At 33.8% G+C, this 21,106-nt stretch overlaps 1 protein-coding gene across 1 annotated transcript in view; it reads right to left on the bottom strand.

Annotated features, from left to right (window-relative positions):
- Positions 1 to 21,106, bottom strand: part of TECRL (trans-2,3-enoyl-CoA reductase like) — a gene marked incomplete at both ends in the record, with an annotated part of 77,617 nt that overhangs the window by 18,993 nt on the left and 37,518 nt on the right. Inside the window, 3 exons of the mRNA XM_084233490.1 lie at positions 3,637 to 3,752; positions 15,163 to 15,266; positions 19,776 to 19,820. Of these exons, the coding sequence (XP_084089616.1) occupies positions 3,637 to 3,752; positions 15,163 to 15,266; positions 19,776 to 19,820 (265 nt within the window). The remainder of the gene's footprint in view (positions 1 to 3,636; positions 3,753 to 15,162; positions 15,267 to 19,775; positions 19,821 to 21,106) is intronic.

Here is a 21,106-nt window from a genome sequence, read left to right as displayed (position 1 = left end):
TAAAAGTCAAGTGTTATTTACTGAAATAAATTTTCATAATTATACTTGATAACATATTTTCCATAAAATCTGTACTAAATTTGTCATAAATAAAAGTGTAAAATTTCAAAAACTTTGCTATTCAAAAAAATCTATATGAATCAATGATATTATATTTAAACCATGAAGTTTAAGCATAAAACAACAATGTAATTTACTTTGAAAGTAATCCCTGACTCCCCACTGGGACTATATTTATGATTTCTGGTATTATTAATGGTGACTTTATGGAAAACAAAGACAAACCAAGCTGGTCAAGTAACCAGGAAATTTATAATTATCCATTAATTCATAAAATATAATGTGTACCTATTATATGAAAAACACATTCTTTGTGATATGTGCATTAATGGACAATAGGCAAATTCTTAAAGATGTGAGAGAACAACTGACGTTAATATCAGTTGGGAAAGAGCTTTCTAGACAGCAAGAGAAACAAAGCAAAGTAAGTATCTTAGTACAAAAAGTTGCCTGTGATTTCAAAGGAATAATGAGGGAATTAGCATCTTTCTGAACTTGTTTCTTTTGTAAAGATATTTCTACAACTACCTGTCATAAAGTTTTCCATTTTCTAAGAAAGCAGAAAAATTCTATTATGCACAATCTTAAGTGAGAAATTTAAGTTCAAGCTATGACACCTCCAAATTAACTCACTTTATTTCATACTGTATTCTGAGAGCATAGAGGCCAGAATAGCATATACCACTATGCTTTATTATTGGTTACCAAGTTTTATTTAATTCCAAAATATTCTTAATCTATTTAATCTTTGGTCACTTCCTTTCAAACATTGACCCTTTCTCTGTCCAGTACTAAGAGAACTGAATATCCATAAGTAGAATTGTATGCAATTTTTTTTTCAATCATATTTGAAAATATTTTATCCTTTATCTAATAAACTTCAAGATATGAGGGATGCAAAAGAAAACACAGTCTAAAGTTTATAGAGTTGCAACAAAAGCAATGTACTAGGTTTATGTTGAGGCAGATAATAAAGGCAATGCCCAAGTACAATGTTACAAATATATTTTGCTACTAATGGATTTTGAACTACAGAGAGCACTGTAGGAGTTCAGTATCTAGGGAGAGCTCAGTCGATACAATAAAAGAGACAGGTAAAGTTGATTGAGATTGTGGAGTTAAAGAGGTGGGTGACCCAAACATCTAAAGGATCCTCTTACATTCAAGGCTGATAGTGAAACTTTGAATTCTGAGTGAAGGAAAGATCTGAAGGCTATTTTTCCATCCCTGATGATAACATTACCTGTTCTAATGGAGGTGTGGTCCTAGCCACAGTGCAGCAAGCTCATCCTGTCACTATGATAAGAGACCATGATGCTTTGGGGAATGTATCCTCCATCTTTATTGTTGATTAAATAAAGATCATCTGCATTATATCAACCTTATAACCTGTGAACCACCTTTTCACTATTTGATGTGGATAGCGATCTTGTAGTCATAGTGTGCAGAGATGTCAGAGAGATTCAAAGAAGTTCATGTAATTTTATTGATCTGACTCTAGAATATTTTTTGCTTCTGTGATACAACGCAAAGCAATTTTAGAGAGTTAAACCTGGACTATGCTGCAATCTCAGATGGCATTAAAAAATATATTTTCTTAACCTTGAAAAATGGTATCATCTATTACAGAATTGGGTTGCCTTAGAAGCTTTGTGATTATTTTATAAATTTTTTACTAATCACTTAAATTTCCAAGGAATTTGTGTGTATATACCCTGGAGTGATTTCATATAAAATTAATTGCTGTTTTGAAACAATGTAGCATAAACACATTTATAACTGAGATGTTATAAAACATTCTATATTTGCATTTAAGAATAGTAACCACGTGCCAGTTCATTCCTTTGAGAATGCCACTGGAGAAAAATTGTTCTTTTTTCATGCTGTGCTATATATCTGTAGGACTTAAAAGTTGGGTCTAAAAAATGAGTGCAATTACACTCTCCTTCTGAACTCTTCACCCCAGAACTTTTTCTAAATAAATTGGACATTCCCTTCACTTAAGAAAAAGAAAAAAACACCAAAGTCCTAAAAGGCCCTGAAAAACTTGCCCTCTACTGACCTGGTCATCATTTTTGAAGGTCTATCTCCCTCCGGCCCTTTTCTTCTACTACATTAACTCTACAGTGCACCAAATGGCTTAGCAGTGGCTACAAACAATTTCCATATGAATATTCCTCAAATTTACTAGGTAAAATCTGACTCATCCTTCTACATACACACACAAAAAGACAAATTCTGCTTTCCTAGAAAAGCATATCAAAACTCCTATCCAGGTCTGTTTCTTCTTTTTAAACTCCAAAAATATTCAAAGTAAAATACATAAGTATGTAATTGGTTTCATCAGCCTATTCATTCAGTGCATTTTCTTTGAGTATACGCTATAAATCAGATAATGTGTTAAACAGGGAAGTTAGACTATTAAAGTGCATTCATTATAGACCATTAACTCTAGAGAAGAAAATATGCAAAAGTTTCTGTGAATATATAGTTTTAAAGAAATGAATTTTATGAAGAAAAAAGCATTTTAGTAAGATCTTTGTTTAAAAGATGTAGGAAAGACTATCCTGAGTAAGGAATACTGAGTTTTTATTTGAAGTTTGAGTAAGAGATAAGGAAGAAGTAATGAAAATAGAGGAAGAAGAATGGCATGTGTCCATGTCCTATGTGATAGGAACATGGTAAGTATTGGGGAAAGAAAGGACAATTTAGCTAAAGAATAGAAATTCAGGGTAAGGGAAAGCTTGATTTGAGATGAGGGTTGGGAGTCAAATTTGTTCTTTATATTCTAGTATATCTATCACCTAAGTTTTGTTTCTTAATTCACTTAGAGTTAGGTCATTAAATCATATTCTTTTTTCTTTTAAAGCAAATGGTAATCATACTTGTCAATGTGAAATCTTGAATAGTTATCCTCTCTGTCTAACTTTCAAAGAGAGAGAGACAGAGGAGAGAAAGAGAGAGAAAGAGTCAGAGAGAGAGAGGAAGAAAATTTTCACACTATCTTAACTGCCACAGTTATATATACTGCAATGCTTTGATAATTATCCTAGTCTTTTCTTTTTTCTTTTTTGCTTACATCAAAGGAAAATTTAATTTTGGATTTTGAACTGTTCTCCTCCTTGTGTATTAGTTAGATCATTATTGCTTTCCTATAAGAGATTTTCCATGTTTTTAGAGAAGTATGTATTTCTTTAGCCTTATACATGTCCTCTCAACTGAATAACTTTAAACTTTTTTTAAACTTATAATTTCTAAATTTCTTTTTAAAAATTTGATAACTGTTAACTTAAATTACCTCTTTCTTTATATATTAATATATATAGTGAGTATAGTAGATATTATACCTACTTTAGATATTAGATATTTAATATATATTATATATACTATAATTAAAGTATAATTAGTAGTCTTTTATTCAAAAATTTGTGAGTTGATGTATATACAGTACTTATGGTAACCTCAAATATATTTCTCTAAAATTCAATCCATTTAGTTGAGTTTACAAACAATCTTTTTAACATATATCTGCTTACTAGCTCATCTCAAACTATTTGCACGAAACAAATTACTTACTGTACCACTGGATGGCGCATTCTTCTAGCACTCTCTTTTGTGTCATATATATAAGGGGTCCTCAAATAAAACAGTAGATATATTAGCAGAGGTCCTGTGTATTCAGCCAAAAATACCTGAAAATAAGAAGTAAATTTAGATTAAACAATCAAATCGTATAGATGCTATTAAGTTTTAGATATGGTCATAGAATGATCACAAAGCTGGCTACCCTGTGAAATGGTGAAAAAGATCAGCATCTATTCTTTTGTGTGCATTAGACTGAGTGCTAATGCATATAACAAGAAGTCTTCCTGGAAAAACTAGCTGGGATTTAAAGAGAAAGTAAATTTAAAATATATTTAATTTAAAACAACAAACGTTGAGTTTAATGTAAGGATTTCTTCATAAACAGTATGGGCAAATTTTATTTGACTAACAAAATTATTATAAACAAACTCTTCCGATCTCCCCAGCCAAATAAATATATCTTCTATCTGCATTATCCATATTACCAAATGGAATTAGCTGCACTGCCTTTCGTTTTCCATCTTTCTCCTTCCTTCCTTCCTTCCTTCCTTCCTTACTTCCTCTACTACCTTCCTGCTTTCCTTCATTTCCTTCCAAACCTCTCTCTGTCCTCTTTACCCTCCCCCACCTCTTCCTTCTGTTCCAGGGCCATATCATTTAAACTCAGTTGATCTGACCCTATTCAAATAGAAATTTTGCTTTTGAAAATTTTATACTTTCTCTCTCATTTTTGAAATGGTATACTTAAACTCAGGTTTGTGTGAGTGGGTAGTTTTAGCTTGCTTTCTAAATTCTAAAGCTGAGGGGTAAACATATATGTAGAGAGAGATAGTCAATTTGTGGAAAAAAAATGAAAAGATTTACAAAAATAATCAGAAACAAGACTATGCAACTGCAAAAAGATTAATTGGCTAACTGGTTTTCTGAATTTGATGGCAGTCCATTATTTGACTTTACTCTGATGCTAAAATCAAGTTGAAGCCAGTCTGTGGAATTTTCACACAGAGAAAAGAAAATAATTCACCTCTGAGAGAGCAGAAAGAATACAGACATGCAAAGATAAGTTTGACTACTATTGCTATTTTGCATTATCTCTGCAAATTTCTATCATTTTCTAATAAAGAAAACTGCATGTATTTGCTCAAATACGTGGGTGTAAATATTGATTAGAAATTATGTTCTTATTTCTAGTGAGAATTTTGTATAACTATATGGTTACTATATGGACATGATTATACACATACATATATGTTTACATATGATACTATCAACATAGACATGATACACATATACATGTGCAATCATATATGTATTTATGCATGTATATATAAATAACTGCTTATACATGTACGTTTCTTTAGTTATTCTTTTTTTTTTTAAAAAAAGATTTATTTATTTATTTATACAAGCACTGGGTACAGTCAGAAGCGCGGGAGGGTGAGACAATTCACCAGAGCCAGAGCAGGGAGCAGAGCAGGCAGAGGAGGTCTGCGCGCCATGCGCAGCCGGGGAGCAGCCGGGGATTAAACCGGCGCTGCAGAGGCTGCGGGCAGCTTCATAACCCAGTGCTCAACCGCTGCGCCACCGGGGAGGCCCTCTTTAGTTATTCTTTAGTTCACAATATTATGATCTCATAAGCCAAGAAACATTAATGTGAGTGCAAAATAATAAAAATCTGATAAATTCAGTATAAAAGTAGCATTTTTTATTTAAAAACTATTTTAATGTGTAGTATACAACAAGCCCTATTATTTAGATACGAGGAATAAATGTTTGTACTTTTTAATGCCTAAAAGTAGATTCTAGTTAATATTCTAGAATGATGAGATTAATTCTTTTATTTAAATTAAATATGTAAAAGTTTATCTCAATGTCATCTAACCAAATCAAGCCAAATTTAACAAATTATCTAGTAGTATATTGGAAATAAAAATTGATGTGGAATATAGTTAATCTAGAGCAAATTTCAATCCTTAAGTTGAAAAAATTATATCACAAATATGAAGTTTCCTTAGATAAAGGAAATTAAACCAGTCATTTCCATCATCTATAAATGAATTATTAAGCCTTCTTGTTTATAGTAATATGTCCTTGGAGGTCCAATATTTTATTAGAAGTATTCTTCATGCTGAAACATGGGGATCAAAAAATATGAAAACATGAAGGGTATCTCATGACCAGAAAATCATAGAAAATAAGAAATAATTTTTCATTTGAAGGTGTATAAACTGCTTTTAAATTTTAATTTATTTCCATGCCAAATTGTTTTTGTTTCCCTTTAATAGAAATATCTTGGTATTAAGCTAATGTGTTGTTTAAATGTAAAATTCACTACTTCTACTAGGCAAACTAGGTAAATGTGATTTTCTTTGAACTTCTGTGGAATATTCAAATTGGCATACTATGTCTAAATTGAAAATGAGAAAAATAAATTGAAACATATGACTGCAATCATTGTAAATTGAGTAGGACCCTTATGCTTAGGTTGTATTTAATGTATTTTATACTTTCTAAAAAAATAAAAACCTTTTAATCCTGTCATCATTAGTGTGGTGTTTGTTTCACTTATTTTCTGAAATTGCAACTGAAACATAAAACAAAAATAATTGCACATTTCACACTTGTTGAAAATTAACCAGAATAAAGTAGTACCAAATTTAATCTTCTAAAGATAAAACCACTAAATAAAATTATAAGAGCATTTCCCAACCATAATATATTGAAGCTAATACCATACTGGATGAAGTTTTTTTCTTCTTTTTTAGTGTAATAATTATGAGAATAACATATAATGGAAAATTCTAATTCTGTTTTTTAGACCAACTGACCTAATGGCTCAGTGAAAAAGAAATGATCAGAATTGCTTTTTATTGGGGGGGAGGGGAGAGAGGGGAAGGACTTCTAAGATCCATAGAATTTTTTAATAATTAGGTGGTTAAGACTTTTTTATAGAGCTCCAGAATAGTGATTGAATTTGGGACATGAAGACTGATGAGAACCTGGTAAGAAGACCAAATCCTTAGAGGTGCCTGAGGATAGAAGGACAAAATCAGTAGCTTGGCATATATATAACCATTTATTTTTTTTTTCTTCTTTTATATAACCATTTAAACTCTATAAACCAAAGCAGGTTACATAGAACACAATCATAACTGTGTACACAATACTCAAATTGCAAAGAAAATTCTGAAATAAGCAAGAGAGAAAGCACATTAATTTCAAAAGTGCATAAAGAATTTTGCTTGTGAAACAATGGATGCAAAAATTCAAAATAGGGCCTCCCTTTTGGCACAAGGGGTTAAGATGCAACCTTTGAAGCTATTCCCAGCCACTGCAGCACAAGTTCTATCCCCAGCTGGCCAGGGAGAAACACACATGGCACAGCAGACCTCGCCTAATTCGCCTGCTTCTCCCCTCAGCAGTGTACTTTGGTCAATCTGCCTGTTTTGTTCCCCACTCTGTCTCTGGTGAATCCCCTCACCCCCCACACTGGCCTGTACCCCAGTTCTTATATGCATAAATAAATATTTTTAAAAATTAAAAATAGTGAAATTTTGTGGGGATAAAAATAATTGCTGATATGAAATTATTTTTTTCGTCAAAAATATCCCCACAAATAAAAGTTAAATAAGTGCATGTTAATATATACAAGAATTGAGGTAATTCATCAATGACAGAACTAAAATAAATCATGAAAAGTGTTCTTCAGGCAGAAGAATAATGATAACATGTAATGTCAGCATTAGAAGAAAAAGCTATGTTGTAATAAAAAAGATTAATGTAGGGGGCCTCCCTGGTGGCACAAGGAGTTAAGACACAGCACTGTGAACCTGTCTACAGCCACTGCAGTTCGAATTCCATCCCCAGCCAGAAGACCTCTCCTGTCTTGCCCACTGCTCCCCTCAGCACTGTAATTCAGTAGATCTGCCTGTTTTGCTGCCCACTCTGTCTCTGGTGAATCCTCTCACCCCCTGCAACTCTGGCCTGTACCCCAGCTCTTATATACATAAATAAATAAATCTTTGGGCCTTCCTGGTGGCGAAGTGATTAAGACGCAACCTATGAAGCTATCCGCAGCCACAGCAGCACAAGTTTGATCCCCAGCCAGGGAGCTACCCACATAGCACAGCAGACCTCTCCTGAATCACCTGCTACTGCACTCAGCAGTGTATTCAGTCAGTCTGCCTGTTCTGTTCCCCAATCTGTTTCTGGTGAATCCTCCCATCCCCCCACCTCTGGCCTGTACCCCAGTTCTTGTATGTATAAATAAAGCTTTTAAAAAAATAAATATCTTTAAAAAAGGTTTAATGTAAATAAATATTAGCTATATAAAATTACAGGAAATTATAACATACAACAACAATAGACAATGAGTCAAGGGGAGCTCAAATATCTATGTATCCTGCTTCATAGCTCAACTAACTTTGTAGTACTTTTAAATCTGTAAACTTAAACAATTCATACTAGCATTTAATATCTTAAAGGTACACATCATAATCTCTTGGGCAACCACTAAAATTAGTAAATATAGAAGAATTAGCTACCAGGCCAATAGAAAAGAAAGTCTGACAATTAATTAAATAGTGGTTGTTATGGGTGTCTTGGTGGTGGGAGCCGTGTGTTGCACCTGAGGAAAGACCTCCTTTCTTCTAGTACACAATAATGTGAACAAATGTCACCTCATTTATAAAAACAGAGAGAGAGACAATAAAAAAGGATTATAGAGCACATGAAACAAATTAAAATGATAAATTTTACTATAAAATAGATTTTTTTACAACAAAACATCAACTATAATTAACATATAAAGCATAAAACTATTAGTAGGAGATAACTCTAGTACCTAGTGCTAGGTGAGGATTTTTTATATTACAACAAAAGCAAAATTATTAAAACATTGATAAATTGAACTGAATTTAAAGTGAAACCATTTTTCACAGCAAATAACCTTTATAGAATGAAGACAAAATTTCAAAAAATATTGCAAAACACATCAGAAAAGTACTTGTATACAAAATATGCAAATAATTCTTAAAACTCAGAAATATCCTAGATAAATAAAAACAATTTCAACAGTAAGTATAGACAGATAGTACCTTTATTTGTAATAGAAAAACACAGATGGTAAAAGGTAAAATTAATTATTACATTGATACTCAACAATAAAAAAAAATAAAAAAAATAAAGGAATTGAAGGCCAGGATGGATCCCAAAGGCTAACTTACAGATCTAAGTTCTGTGCTTTGAGAAAATTAAGTATCAATCTAAAAATGTTTGACTCTCTAAGAATGCCTGGATATAGAAGGACAATGGAAGGGAGTTTCTATGTAGGAATGGAACAATTCTGTATTTGATTTTGGTGGTGGATACATAAATCTATGCAAAAGAGGAATTGCATAGAACTATGTGCACACATAAATTAATGCAAAAATGATGAAAATGAGTGACATCTTTAGTTAATAATATTTATATGATGTGGTTTATTATATTATTATATTACCTATGCTAAGTCTTTTAATAAGTTCAATGAGGTGAGAATTTTCTCTATATTCTATGACAATACATTCTGGATGAAAAAATATTGATATTTTAACTTTCATCTTACTAAGTTAAAGATTATTTCTTAAAAATTCACACTATTATGGGAACACATTTTAATATCTTATAAATGTACAAGAAAATTATGCAAAAATACTGTCTTTGTTTTATAATTTAGTTTATAAAAATTGGTTGTGACTGAAATGTAATGTGTATTTTTAGCATTTAATGGGACTGACTCATTTGGAGAAATAGGGTGTGTGAACCATAGGGTTGATTTTAAAATATCTAGCCTATTTACAGAATTCTTTGTCACCTAAATGACTTTCCTCTCAAATAAGCTATAATTTTCTAGTACAATTGTCATAGAATTCTACCTTAACACTTTTCTTCTCAGTGCTTATCCAAAGGATGCAGCTAGAATTTCTAATGGACTCACATTTAATGCCACTCACTCTGACACAATTTCTGTAAACAGAATTCCCTTTTAATCACAAATATGGAATAAGACAGAATATTTTAACCTTTGAAGATCAAAATATGTCTGGATAAAATCTCTTTTAGCAATGGTCCATGGCTATCACATCTAAGTATTAAACCCTTGGCTTACACAAAGCATGCATTAATGAGCTGTTTTGCAAACAACATATATTTGAAAAGGATTTAGTCCATTCTGAACTCAGTTTTTAGTGTAACAAATTATTATTCAAAAGTTCAACAAATGTTGCACTGTAAAGCAATTATTTAAACAAAAACACTAAAATGTAAACATTTACCTAAAAATAGAAGATAACAAATGTTTAAGGATAGTTAGAAAAGTATAGGATATGACAGTATTTTAATTAATGAACATAAAAGTGAATTTTTATTTTTGAAAATCAAATAATAATGCATAAATCATCCTGTTTCTGATAATTTTAATTGGATTGTTTAGCTATAAAAGGAAAACACAAAATCAAATGAGTAATAATATTGTTCATTAATGCTGAAAAATATTACAAAATATTAAAAGTAAATGCCCCTAAAATGGACTTGAAAGTAATCAAATATATTTAAAGTCTAAATAATACAATAAAAGAGGTTTAATTTAACTGAAAAATACAGCGATTGCACTATTCTTTTTGTCTGTCAAATTTATCAGAATGACTTTCACTATCTCTGTCACTAAATATCACATAGCAACTTCTTCACTCTGAAACATTCACATCAGTGTCACCTTAATCTAAACAAATACCCTCTATTTGATGAATTATAAGTGAGTCCGACATAATCATTGCTGACTTTTTCCCATTTTCCACACAGCATTTAGAGTGAACTGCTTTGAAAGTTTGGTGAATTTAATAAAAAAGACATCTTGTCCTGGGCTTCTGATTTTGGGGGACTTCTTATCATTGTTTCAATTATTAATGATTGCTCAGTTCAGCTTTTCTATTTCTGCTGGACTCAGTCTTGGGATATTTCTAAGAAATTTTCTATTTCTTTAGGATTATTTAATTCGATACTACATAGGTATTCATAATACACTCTTTTTCTTTTTTTTTCTTTTTTTTCTTTTTCTTTTTTTTTATTTTTTAATATTTCCTTTTTTTCTATATTACACTCTTATTTCTGCAATAACTTGTAACCTCTTTTGCTTCTGATTTGAATTTTTCTCTCTTCTTTATGTGAGTCTGGATAAAGATTTGTCCATTTTGTTTATCTTTTCAAAAAACCACTTATTGTTTTCATTAATCTTCTGAATTGATTCTTTGGTATCTATTTCAAAACAGTCTATTTCTACTATAATTTTTTTTAAGATTTATTTATTTATTGATGCATGCATGCATGCAAGCACTGGGTACAGTCAGAAACGCGGGAGGGTGAGAGAATTCACCAGAACCAGAGCGGGGAGCAGAACAGGCAGAAGGACTGAAGTACACTGCAGAGGGGAGCAGTGGGCAGCAGCAGAGGTCTGCACGCCATGTGGGACCCTCGCCCGGTGGCCGGGGATCGAACTGGCGCTACTGAGGCTGAGGGCAGCTTCGCAACCCATCTTTCAACCACTGTGCCACCGGGGAGGCCCTACTATAATTTTTTTTAAAGATTTTTTTTAATTTATCCATACAAGAACTGGGGTACAGGCCAGAGGCGTGGCAGGGTGAGAGGATTCACCAGAGACAGAGTGGGGAACACAACAGGCAGATTGACTGAAATACATTGCTGAGGGGAGCAGCAGGTGAGTCAGGAGAGGTCTGCTGTGCCATGTGGGTTGCTCCCTGGCTGGCTGGGTATAGAAGTCATGCTGCAGCGGCTTTCAATAGCTTAATAGATTGCGTCTTAACCCCTTGTGCCAACAGGGAGGCCCTATTTCTATTATAATGTTTAATATTTCTTCATTTATTATGTTTTGATCTTTTTTTTCACTTTTCCCAGTTAATTTAGGTATAAACTTATTTTTTTTCATTTGTGATTTTCCTCAGGTAGAACTATCTTACTATAAATTTTCCTTCTTGTATGAAAGACTGCTACATTCCATAGGTTCTGTAATATCATGTCATCAGTTTCATTTGTCTCCAGCTATATTTTTTATTGTTCCTTTTGATTTCCTTATTTTTCCATTAGTTCTTCAGTAGTGTATTATTAAATTTCCACATATTTGTGGTACTCCCATCTTTTTTCAGTTTTCTTGATTCATAGCATGATCTGAAAAGATGCTTGATGTCATTTCTGTTTTCAAATGAGTATTTCAGAATGTTCAATATACACTTGAGAAGAATGTGTATTATTTTATTTTGCAGTGCAAAGCTCTGCAATATGTTATGTCCACTTGATCTAATTTGTCACAAAAAAAAACTTTGTTTCCTTGTTAATGTTTTCTGTTTGTACTTATTCTATTACTATTTATCACCTTGCTCAATTTTGTCTTTTTTTTTTTTCACGTTGAAGAATTCCTTTGAACCTTCTTAGTAGGGCAAGTTTGATGGTAGTAAACTCCATTAGCTTTTATGTGTCTACAATGTGATTCCTTTCTATCCCATATTTGAATAAAATTTAACAGTAAAGAATATAATTGGCTGGCAATTTTGTCTTTAAGGATTGTAAATATGCCATTCCACTCTAGCCTAGACATCTACCTACTGATAAATATGATGAACTGATCAAAGTGCCTTTATATGTGCACAATTTTTTTTTACTAGTAGCCATCAATATTTTTATATTACTAACTTTTGATAATTTAAAAAGAAATTATTTTTTCAAGATCACTTTTCATTTAGAAATTCAAGCATTCTTTCTCTTTCCCGGAGGCCTGTGTTCTTCTCAGAATGAGGTTCCCAATGACTCATTTTGCAACAGGTGGCTGAAGCCGAAAGAATGTTATAGGTGGTGCCCCCTGGACAGGGGTGCTGCTGAGGATAGATAGCCCCAGGAAAAATGCTAAAAAGTATAGCATTTTGGGGTGGGGCAACTGATAAGTAATATAAGTGACTGCAGAATGGAGCGGATTCATTCAGTCTTCATTCAGGATTCAAGTTTTTGGATCTTCAGCATTTGGGGTCAGCACATTCTGCCCCCACCTCACTGATCTTCCAGAAGGCAGTTGCAGGCCTCTGAAGGTAGAGGTCTTGGGCAGCCAACCTCACAGATGAAAAGCTTGGAAGCTTTGCAATTAGCTGAGTGACTGAAACTGTTCCTGGTTTGGCTGTGGTTGCAGCCTGACAGAGAAGGTGAAGACCCGAACGAGGACGCGTCACTTAGCTGCATGAGTTCTGCCATTTGTCAGTTTGTTCAGCCACTGAAACTGTTGTTTAGTGTGTCTCTTGTCTAGTGCTGCTCTAGGGCATCACTGCAACTCAGAAGTGACTCTGTTGCATCTTCTGTTCTCTTCATGAGTGAGAACCTGGCCTGGAGTCTCCCTGCTGAGAATTCCAGGTGAACATAGGTGGGATAATGCCATATTGGAGAAGTGGCTTACTGTTCAGTAGAGGCGCTCTGGGTCCTCAGTGGGGTAAGACACCATTTTATCTGCTTTTGTTTAGAACAGGAAAACACTGGACACTACTTTGGATGAGGTAAGGGCAAAATGGTCTCAGTAAATCTTTACTTTTCCCTGCTATGTTAAATAAATCCCTTTGCTGTTGTTCCCAGAAGTGGTCTGCAATTATGTGAGTGGGTGAAGAACTCACACCGTGATCAAAACATTATTTGGGGGGCCTCCCCGGTGGCGCAGCAGTTGAGCGCTGGGTTGCGAAGCTGCCCGCAGCCTCTGCAGCGCCGGTTCGATCCCTGGCTGCTCACTGGCCACCGGAGGAGGGTCCCACATGGTGCGCAGACCTCTCCTGCCGCCTGCTGTTCCCCTCAGCAGTGTACTTTGGTCCTTCTGCTTGCTCTGCTCCCTGCTCTGGCTCTGGTGAATTCTCTCACCCTCCCGCGCTTCTGACTGTACCCAGTGCTTGTATAAATAAATAAATTAAATAAATATAAATAAATAAATAGATCTTAAAAAAAAACATTATTTGGGAAGGGTCATTGCGCAGTTTAGTGCTACTTGCTGCCCTTTATCAAGAGCCCCTCAGTTTTTCCTAAAAAGAGTCATGCAAATTCCACAATATAGAGACCTAAGGGTCATTGCACCTCAAATTTCTCTCCTCAAATGAAGTTTTCACCTCAAAAACTGGTTCCCATAGACTCATATCTCTAAGATTTTGCTCATGACAGACCTGTATTCTCAGACAATTGCAACTAAAGAGTCATTTCTCCTCAGATATTATTCCACATAGACCTGCTCTCCACAGACATGGTTTGCAAGAGCTATTTCAACTCTCCTCAGATTTGACTCCACAGAGACCAGTCTCTAACACTAGTTCCCAAAGAGTCATTTCTCCTCAGATTAACACCTCAGACCAGTATTCTCCTCAGACAACACTTCCCAAAGGGTCATTTCCCTTCAGATTTGCCTCCTAGTTGCCAAAGGATAATTTCTCCCAGATTTGTCTCCTCAGAGACCAGGCTTCTCCTCATACCTAATTCCCAAAGGGTCATTTCTTCTCAGATTTGTCTCATCAGAGACCAGGCTTCTCCTCAGACACTAGTTCACAAAGGGTCATTTATCCTCAGATTTGCATCCTCAGAGACCAGGCTTCTCCTCAGACACTAGTTACCAAGGGGTCTTTCCACCTCAGATTTGTGTCCTTAGGCACCAGGCTTCTCCTCAGACTAGTTACCAAAGGTTCATTTCCCCTCAGATTTGTATTCTCAGAGACCAGGCTTGTCCTCTGACACTAGTTCCCAATGGGTCATTTTTCCTCAGATTTGTGCCCTCAGAGACCAGGCTTCTCCTCAAACACTAGTTACCAAAAGATCGTTGCCCCTCACATTTGTCTCCTCAGAGACATGGCTTCTCCTTAGAAACTAGTTCCCAAAGGGTCATTTCTACTCAGATTTGTCTGCTCAGAGATGAGGTTCTCCTCCGACACTAGTTCCCAAAGGATTATTTCTCCTCAAATTTCTCTCCTCAGAGACCAACTTCTCCTCAGACACTAGTTTCCAAAGCCTCATTTCACCTCAGATTTGTCTCCTTAGATTTTAGTTTCCAAAAACTCTTTCTTCCAGAGATTTTTATCTTCATACAAACCGTAATTAACTTCACCAAATGTAACAGAATCTTAGTACTTCCTTCCAATTTTTCAGAATATTTCTTCCCTCTTTTCTATTGCATAAATTTCTCCATTTTTGTAAGAAAAACAGATCTCCCTTTTTTCCTTATATATTGGATTAAAATGTTTTCACATCATGAACTGGAAAAGCAACGTGTGAAGCATGGGTTTTTCCAATCTGGGATAAATTGAGTTTCAACTGTATATTTCCCTTGTTTTATTTCTTCAATATATTTTTACTATGATTTTAGTTATAATGGAAATTTTCAAATACTGTTAAAGACAGTATTTTGCTTGAATTGAGTTAATTTGATAGAAATTTTCCTTTTGTCAAGGTGATACTTACTGTAATCCAACTGACCTGTGGTCCTAGGTCTGTAAAATACAGTGTAACAATCGAAGAGGAGGCAACACTTTGAATGGTTATGTAGTCCTTCAAAAAAACTCCACCTTAAAACATAAGGAAATGTCATTTTAGTACAATTTGATTCCATTGTGTTAAATAAATTTTAATGTAAAATATGTCATGATTTTTATATAGAAATTGTTATGAACAAAAAAATCTTTAATTAAATATATGTAATGATGGTCCTCCCTTGTTACACAGGGTTAAAGACACCATGCTATCAATCTATTCCCATGCTATCAATCTACCCCACATGGCACAGGAGACCTCTCCTGTCCCACCTGCTACTCCCGTTAGCAATGTATTGCAGTGCATCTGCCTCTTCTGCTCCCCACTCTGTCTCCTGTGAAACCTCTCACCCCCAACCCCTCTGGCCTGTACCCCAGTTCTTGTGTACATAAATAAATCTTAAATAATTAATAAATAATAATATAAAATGTAAGCAAATACACTTTATAGACTATATCTAGCAAACTTCCAAATACATGTGGTTTCCCAGTGCTATCAACCAAAGCACAAGCTTACACTTGCAACTATCCTATTGTGTTCTGAGAAATGTAAAATTGGATAATAAAATCAACTATAATACAAGATATTTTTAACTTTTGCAAACCATGTTTTTTATATGCTAAATTACTTAGTAGAATGTGGAAATGAATTTCAATGTTGTTCCTACTCCCTAGAGTAATGCCTGGCTTAAGTTTTTAGAAGATCACCATAGATGTCATGTGAAAATGGGAAGAAAGAAAGCAATAATTACTTAGGAGGAACTTAAAATTCCTCAAATAGAGGATGTTTGTTTAGATTAAGGTGACAGTGATAGAAGTGTTAAAAAATCATGAATTCTAAGTTTATTTTAAACACGATCAGGTTCCTACTTAAGAAAAGAATATTCAGTGAGATGAAGTCAGATCTTAAATTTGGGGCCTGATCATTTAGGTATATTACAGTCTCATTAACAGATGTGAAATAAACTGTGACAGGAACAGGAATTGAGGGGTTAAAATTGAAATTTCTTTTAGTGTATGTTAGCTGTATGATATCTATTAAACAGAGACCTTGGCCTCGGCCTTTCCTATCCTTCCATTCACTTTTCCTAAGGGAGAATATTATGTGGGAATAAGAGAATAAGCCTACCAGCACCCTGTGCCATCTTTTTCTATCTAATGCTTCAAGCATGTGAGGTCCCTGAATTTTTTGCTCAAATTAACTAAAGCAATATCTTTCCATTAGGCATTTCTTCTCAAGAATGGAACAAATACTAGGATGTGTGCATAACTCTAATCTAGGACTCTGGGGAATATAAAAATAAATACATAAATAAATAAATAAAATAATACTGCAGTAAAAAAAATAAATCTAGGACTTTGGCAAAGTTGTATACAAAGTGTGGGTGGTTGGAGTCGGTGATGGGGAGAAAAAAGGGCTAGATACCCATCCTTTGCCTATCTATTGTAGAAATCCAGTAATTCTAAGAATTTTAAGTCTGTGCTTCCAGGGCATTGTAAACTTTATTAATCAATGTAGGAAGGAAGAACACATCTTAGTTAACAGTTTTATTATAGATTTTTGAGCAATCTTTACTATTCTTTTATTCATACCATTGCCATATGACTTTTAGTTCCTCCCATTAAGAGTTGGTGTCTGTCTCTCAACTCCTTGAAATATGGGCTAGACTTGTGATTTGCTCTGGCTAACAGAATATGAGAGAAGTAATCACATAATGTTTATAAGTATGGACCTCAAGAATTAAGTACTTGTGTTCATTCATTTATTCCCCTAATTTAAAAATACAAGAAATCTATGTAAATATTTAGAACTTGCTTTATTTTGGCATTATCTTTTCCAATAATATTAATATTATAAATATGATTGATGAAACATCTATTGTGTGCTAATAATTTCAGTGTTTTATAAATATAATCTTATCTGTTTTTATAAATTTCTATAAAAGAATAAGTTTTAAAATAATAAGAATTTAAATACTATTAAGGGGCCTCCCCGGTGGCGCAGTGGTTGAGCACTGGGTTGTGAAGCTGCCTGCAGCCTCTGCAGCACCGGTTCGATCCCCAGACACCGGCAAGGGTTCCACAAGGTGCGCAGACCTCTCCTGCCGCCCACTGCTGCCATCAGCAGTGTATTTCATCAGTCTGCCTGCTCTGTTCCCCGCTCTGGCTCTGGTGAATTCTCTCAACCTCCCGCGCTTCTGGCTGTACCCAGTGCTTGTATAAATAAATAGATAAATCTTTAATAAATAAATAAATAAATAGATAGATAGATAGATAAATAAATAAATACTATTAACACAAAAACACATAAAAATAATAACTTTGGGTCTTTATTAGCTCCACTAAAAAAAGAAGACATTATAGATAGTAAAGTAGAAGATCAACTTTAAAATTCTGAGTTACTCCAAATAACATATTCTTTGTACCGTATCATACTTATCTCACTAAATTAGCTATATTTTTCCTTCAAAAATATCATTACATTTTTCTCTAAGGAAACTTAGCTATACTATACTCAGATTACTAGAAAGCTATTCTTTATTCATATCACAGCTTGATACAGTTAACCAGGTAAATATATGTGAGTGGAAAGTAAAAAGTTTTAGTCACCATCAAAGGCAGAACTAAGAAAAACTCTATAACAGCCTGTTATAGAGTCCTTCAGATAAAAATTGATGCCTGTGGCACTGTCTGAGTAGTCTTCATAAAAGAGTCAAGCTCAAAAAAGAATATAATTATGTAACTTTATGTTACTAATCATCCATGTATTCAAAGGTGTTTATGTGGTTGCCATATACTAAGCCCTGAGGAGACAAAAATAAGCAATAAAAGGATTCTTCTCTTTTAAAATCTGACCAGATGTGAAATTGTCTTGAATATTTTAATTGTAAGTATTTGAGACCATCAGCAAAGTATGACTTCTAAGAATGCCATAAATTTCTATGTTTTCAACCTAAAGGTCTAAGAGAAAAATGGAATGTATAAGTTAGCAATGAGAACAAACATAGTATTGGATATCCAAGTAAATTATCATTTGTCCTTAAAGATAATGTGATATCTGAGAAAAGACAGCCTGAATGTTAACAAAAGCACCAGGAATGATGCAGCATGTCATTGAAAGGAAAAATTTACTAACCAAAATTCTTTAATAGATGCCTTTTATAGATTTGTTATTATGGAATTTGACTAAGTATTCCTTCAAATTTATATATTTTATTTATAAAATTGAATAAATTATTAAAATTGAATAAATTATTCAAATTTCAGGTCAAGTTGATGTAATGTCAATAACAATTATTAGTAGGAATAATTTTTAGTGTATCTATATATTTTATGAATGATGAATTGGAGTGCAAACTGGTCCAACCACTGTGGAAAGGTGTGTGGAGATTTCTGGACCTACTAAACATAGAGCTTCCATATGATCCAGCAATTCCACTCCTAGGTATTTACCCAAAGGACACAGAAACATCAATTCCAAAGAACACCTGCACCCCTATGTTTATAGCAGCACTGTTTACAATAGCTAAGCTTTGGAAACAACCCAAATGCCCAAAAATAGATGACTGGATCAAGAAGATGTGGTACATATATGCCATGGAATATTACTCAGCATTCAAAAAAGATAAACACATGCAATTTGCAGCAACATGGATGGCGCTGGAAGGGATCATGCTCAGCGAAATAAGCCAAAAAGAAAAAGAAAAATACCGGATGGTCTCACTCATAGCAGGAATCTAGAAAACTTAAATAAGGGACCAGGAAAATGAATAACTATAAGAAAGTGAAAATCAAAATCAACAAAAAACTATGAACCAGAGACACTTTTAGGGGGGCGGGGGCGGGAGGGGAGGGATTGGGGTCAGAATGGGGGGGCTGCAATTGTATGGGGAATATAACAATAAAATTTATTATTAAAATAAATAAATAAATAAATAGATTCTGCCATCCCCTCCGTCAAAATAAAACATATAAGACCTTTAATGGAAAGGAACTTTAATACAATAAATGTGCAATGCAGAAAAGAGAGAAAATATAGTTTTTAAATCAAACACCCAAAGATACCCATCCCCTCATGGGTAAATGTCCAGCCAAACAGGATTACCCAAAAAAAATAAATAAATAAAGGATATAATATCAATACTTCTTAAAATCCAGTCACTCCTGTTCCTTCTTGCCTCACTTATTCTGATTCAAATTAAAAAAAAAAAAGAAGGAACTGAGAAGTACCCTTGAGAATATAGTTGGAGGTAGCAATAATAAAGAATATAACAGTAAAACCTTAAAGAAAGCTTAAAGAAAAAGATGTTAGTTCAGATTCTGCCTTCAATATGCACTGATTGTGAATATGGAAAAAATACCACTTTCAGGACAAAATTACTTATCCATAAAGCTGGAACACTAGCTTGTTGGGGTGATTAATTGTAATAATATATTTACAGCAGTTATCACAGTACATATCATTTAGCAAATGATAAATACACTATTAATGACAGAGAAAGGATTCCAAATTAAATAGACAGATCACTGAAAATTGGTTCTTACCACATTCTTGCTGAAAGCCAATTCTAGAAGGGTACCACTTTGGACCTGTTTGATGAAAAGTAAAATCATTTGTCAGCACAAGTATAAACTCATTTTAAAATCCAGCAGTTTCAATTGGATTTGAATCTTATAAAGTGATTCAATCTTATGAAGTGAATAAAATGGTTATCATATTTGAGAATGGATATAGTAGTTAGCTTTGGCAGAGTACTGATGAGCAGCAAAGAATAATGAGAGGAAGAGAGCATGATAGTAGCTTAAAGGGTGCTAATTATCTGCTTTTTCATTTGGGAAACTGGTTAGGTAGGTAGAAATGTGCAAAGTAGGTGGCCTCTGAAGCTTAAACATCTTCATTTAAAATTGGAAAACTGGGCCTCCCCGGTTGCCGCAGCGGTTGAGCGCTGGGTTGCGAAGCTGCCCTCAGCCTCTGCAGCTGCTCCCAGGCCACTGGAGGAGGGTCCCACATGGCGCGCAGACCTCTCCTGCCGCCCGCTGCTCCCCTCAGCAGTGTACTTCGGTCCTTCTGCCTGCTCTGCTCCCCGCTCTGGCTCTGGTGAATTCTCTCACCCTCCCGTGCTTCTGACTGTACCCAGTGTTTGTATAAATAAATAAATAAATCTTTAAAACTACATAAATAAAATTGGAAAACTTACCTCATTTAAATTTTTTTTAATATTTACAACTGAAAGTGGGTTATTTTCTCTATAAGGAGTAAGGCACTCTATCAGAATAATCTGTATAATTTACTTAACGTCATTGGTGCACTGATCATGGTAAAACATTACTTTTGATTGTTACCCTAATATTACCAAAGGAATAATAAAAATTCTAAAGAGTTCCATTTGGATGGGAAATTCAAAATGTCTTTACTATCCAATGCCATAATAAAAATCTTGGTCACAATCACCAAAATAAAATTATTTTTCCTTAAATTGGATTCTGTTATTATTTTAGTCTATTGAAAACTAATTTCATAACTTTGAAATTCAATTTTAAACAAATTAACTTGACATCTAAGAAATTAGAAGATCATTTTCAAAGGAGTTTTCAAAATGATCTTTTTCAAAGATCATTTTCAAAGGAGTTTTCAAAATGATCTTTTTCAAAGATCATTTTCAAATCTTTCATTTTAAAGATTTGAAATCTTTAAATACTTTAAATCTTTAAATACTTTAAATCTTTAAATACTTTAAAGATTTCAGAAAAATCTTTAAAGCATATGTGAGAGTGATGAAAACATGATATAACTATACCATTTCAATTAATTCTTACTGAATTTACTACAAAAAGACAAATTATCCATGCAAATTCTCATGGACAAATACCTTATA

The sequence above is a fragment of the Talpa europaea genome (genome assembly GCF_964194135.1).
Source record: "Talpa europaea genome assembly, chromosome: 5".
NCBI lineage: Eukaryota > Metazoa > Chordata > Mammalia > Eulipotyphla > Talpidae > Talpa > Talpa europaea.
Note: the sequence above shows the minus strand (reverse complement) of the source record. Positions and strands in the feature narration are given on the sequence as shown.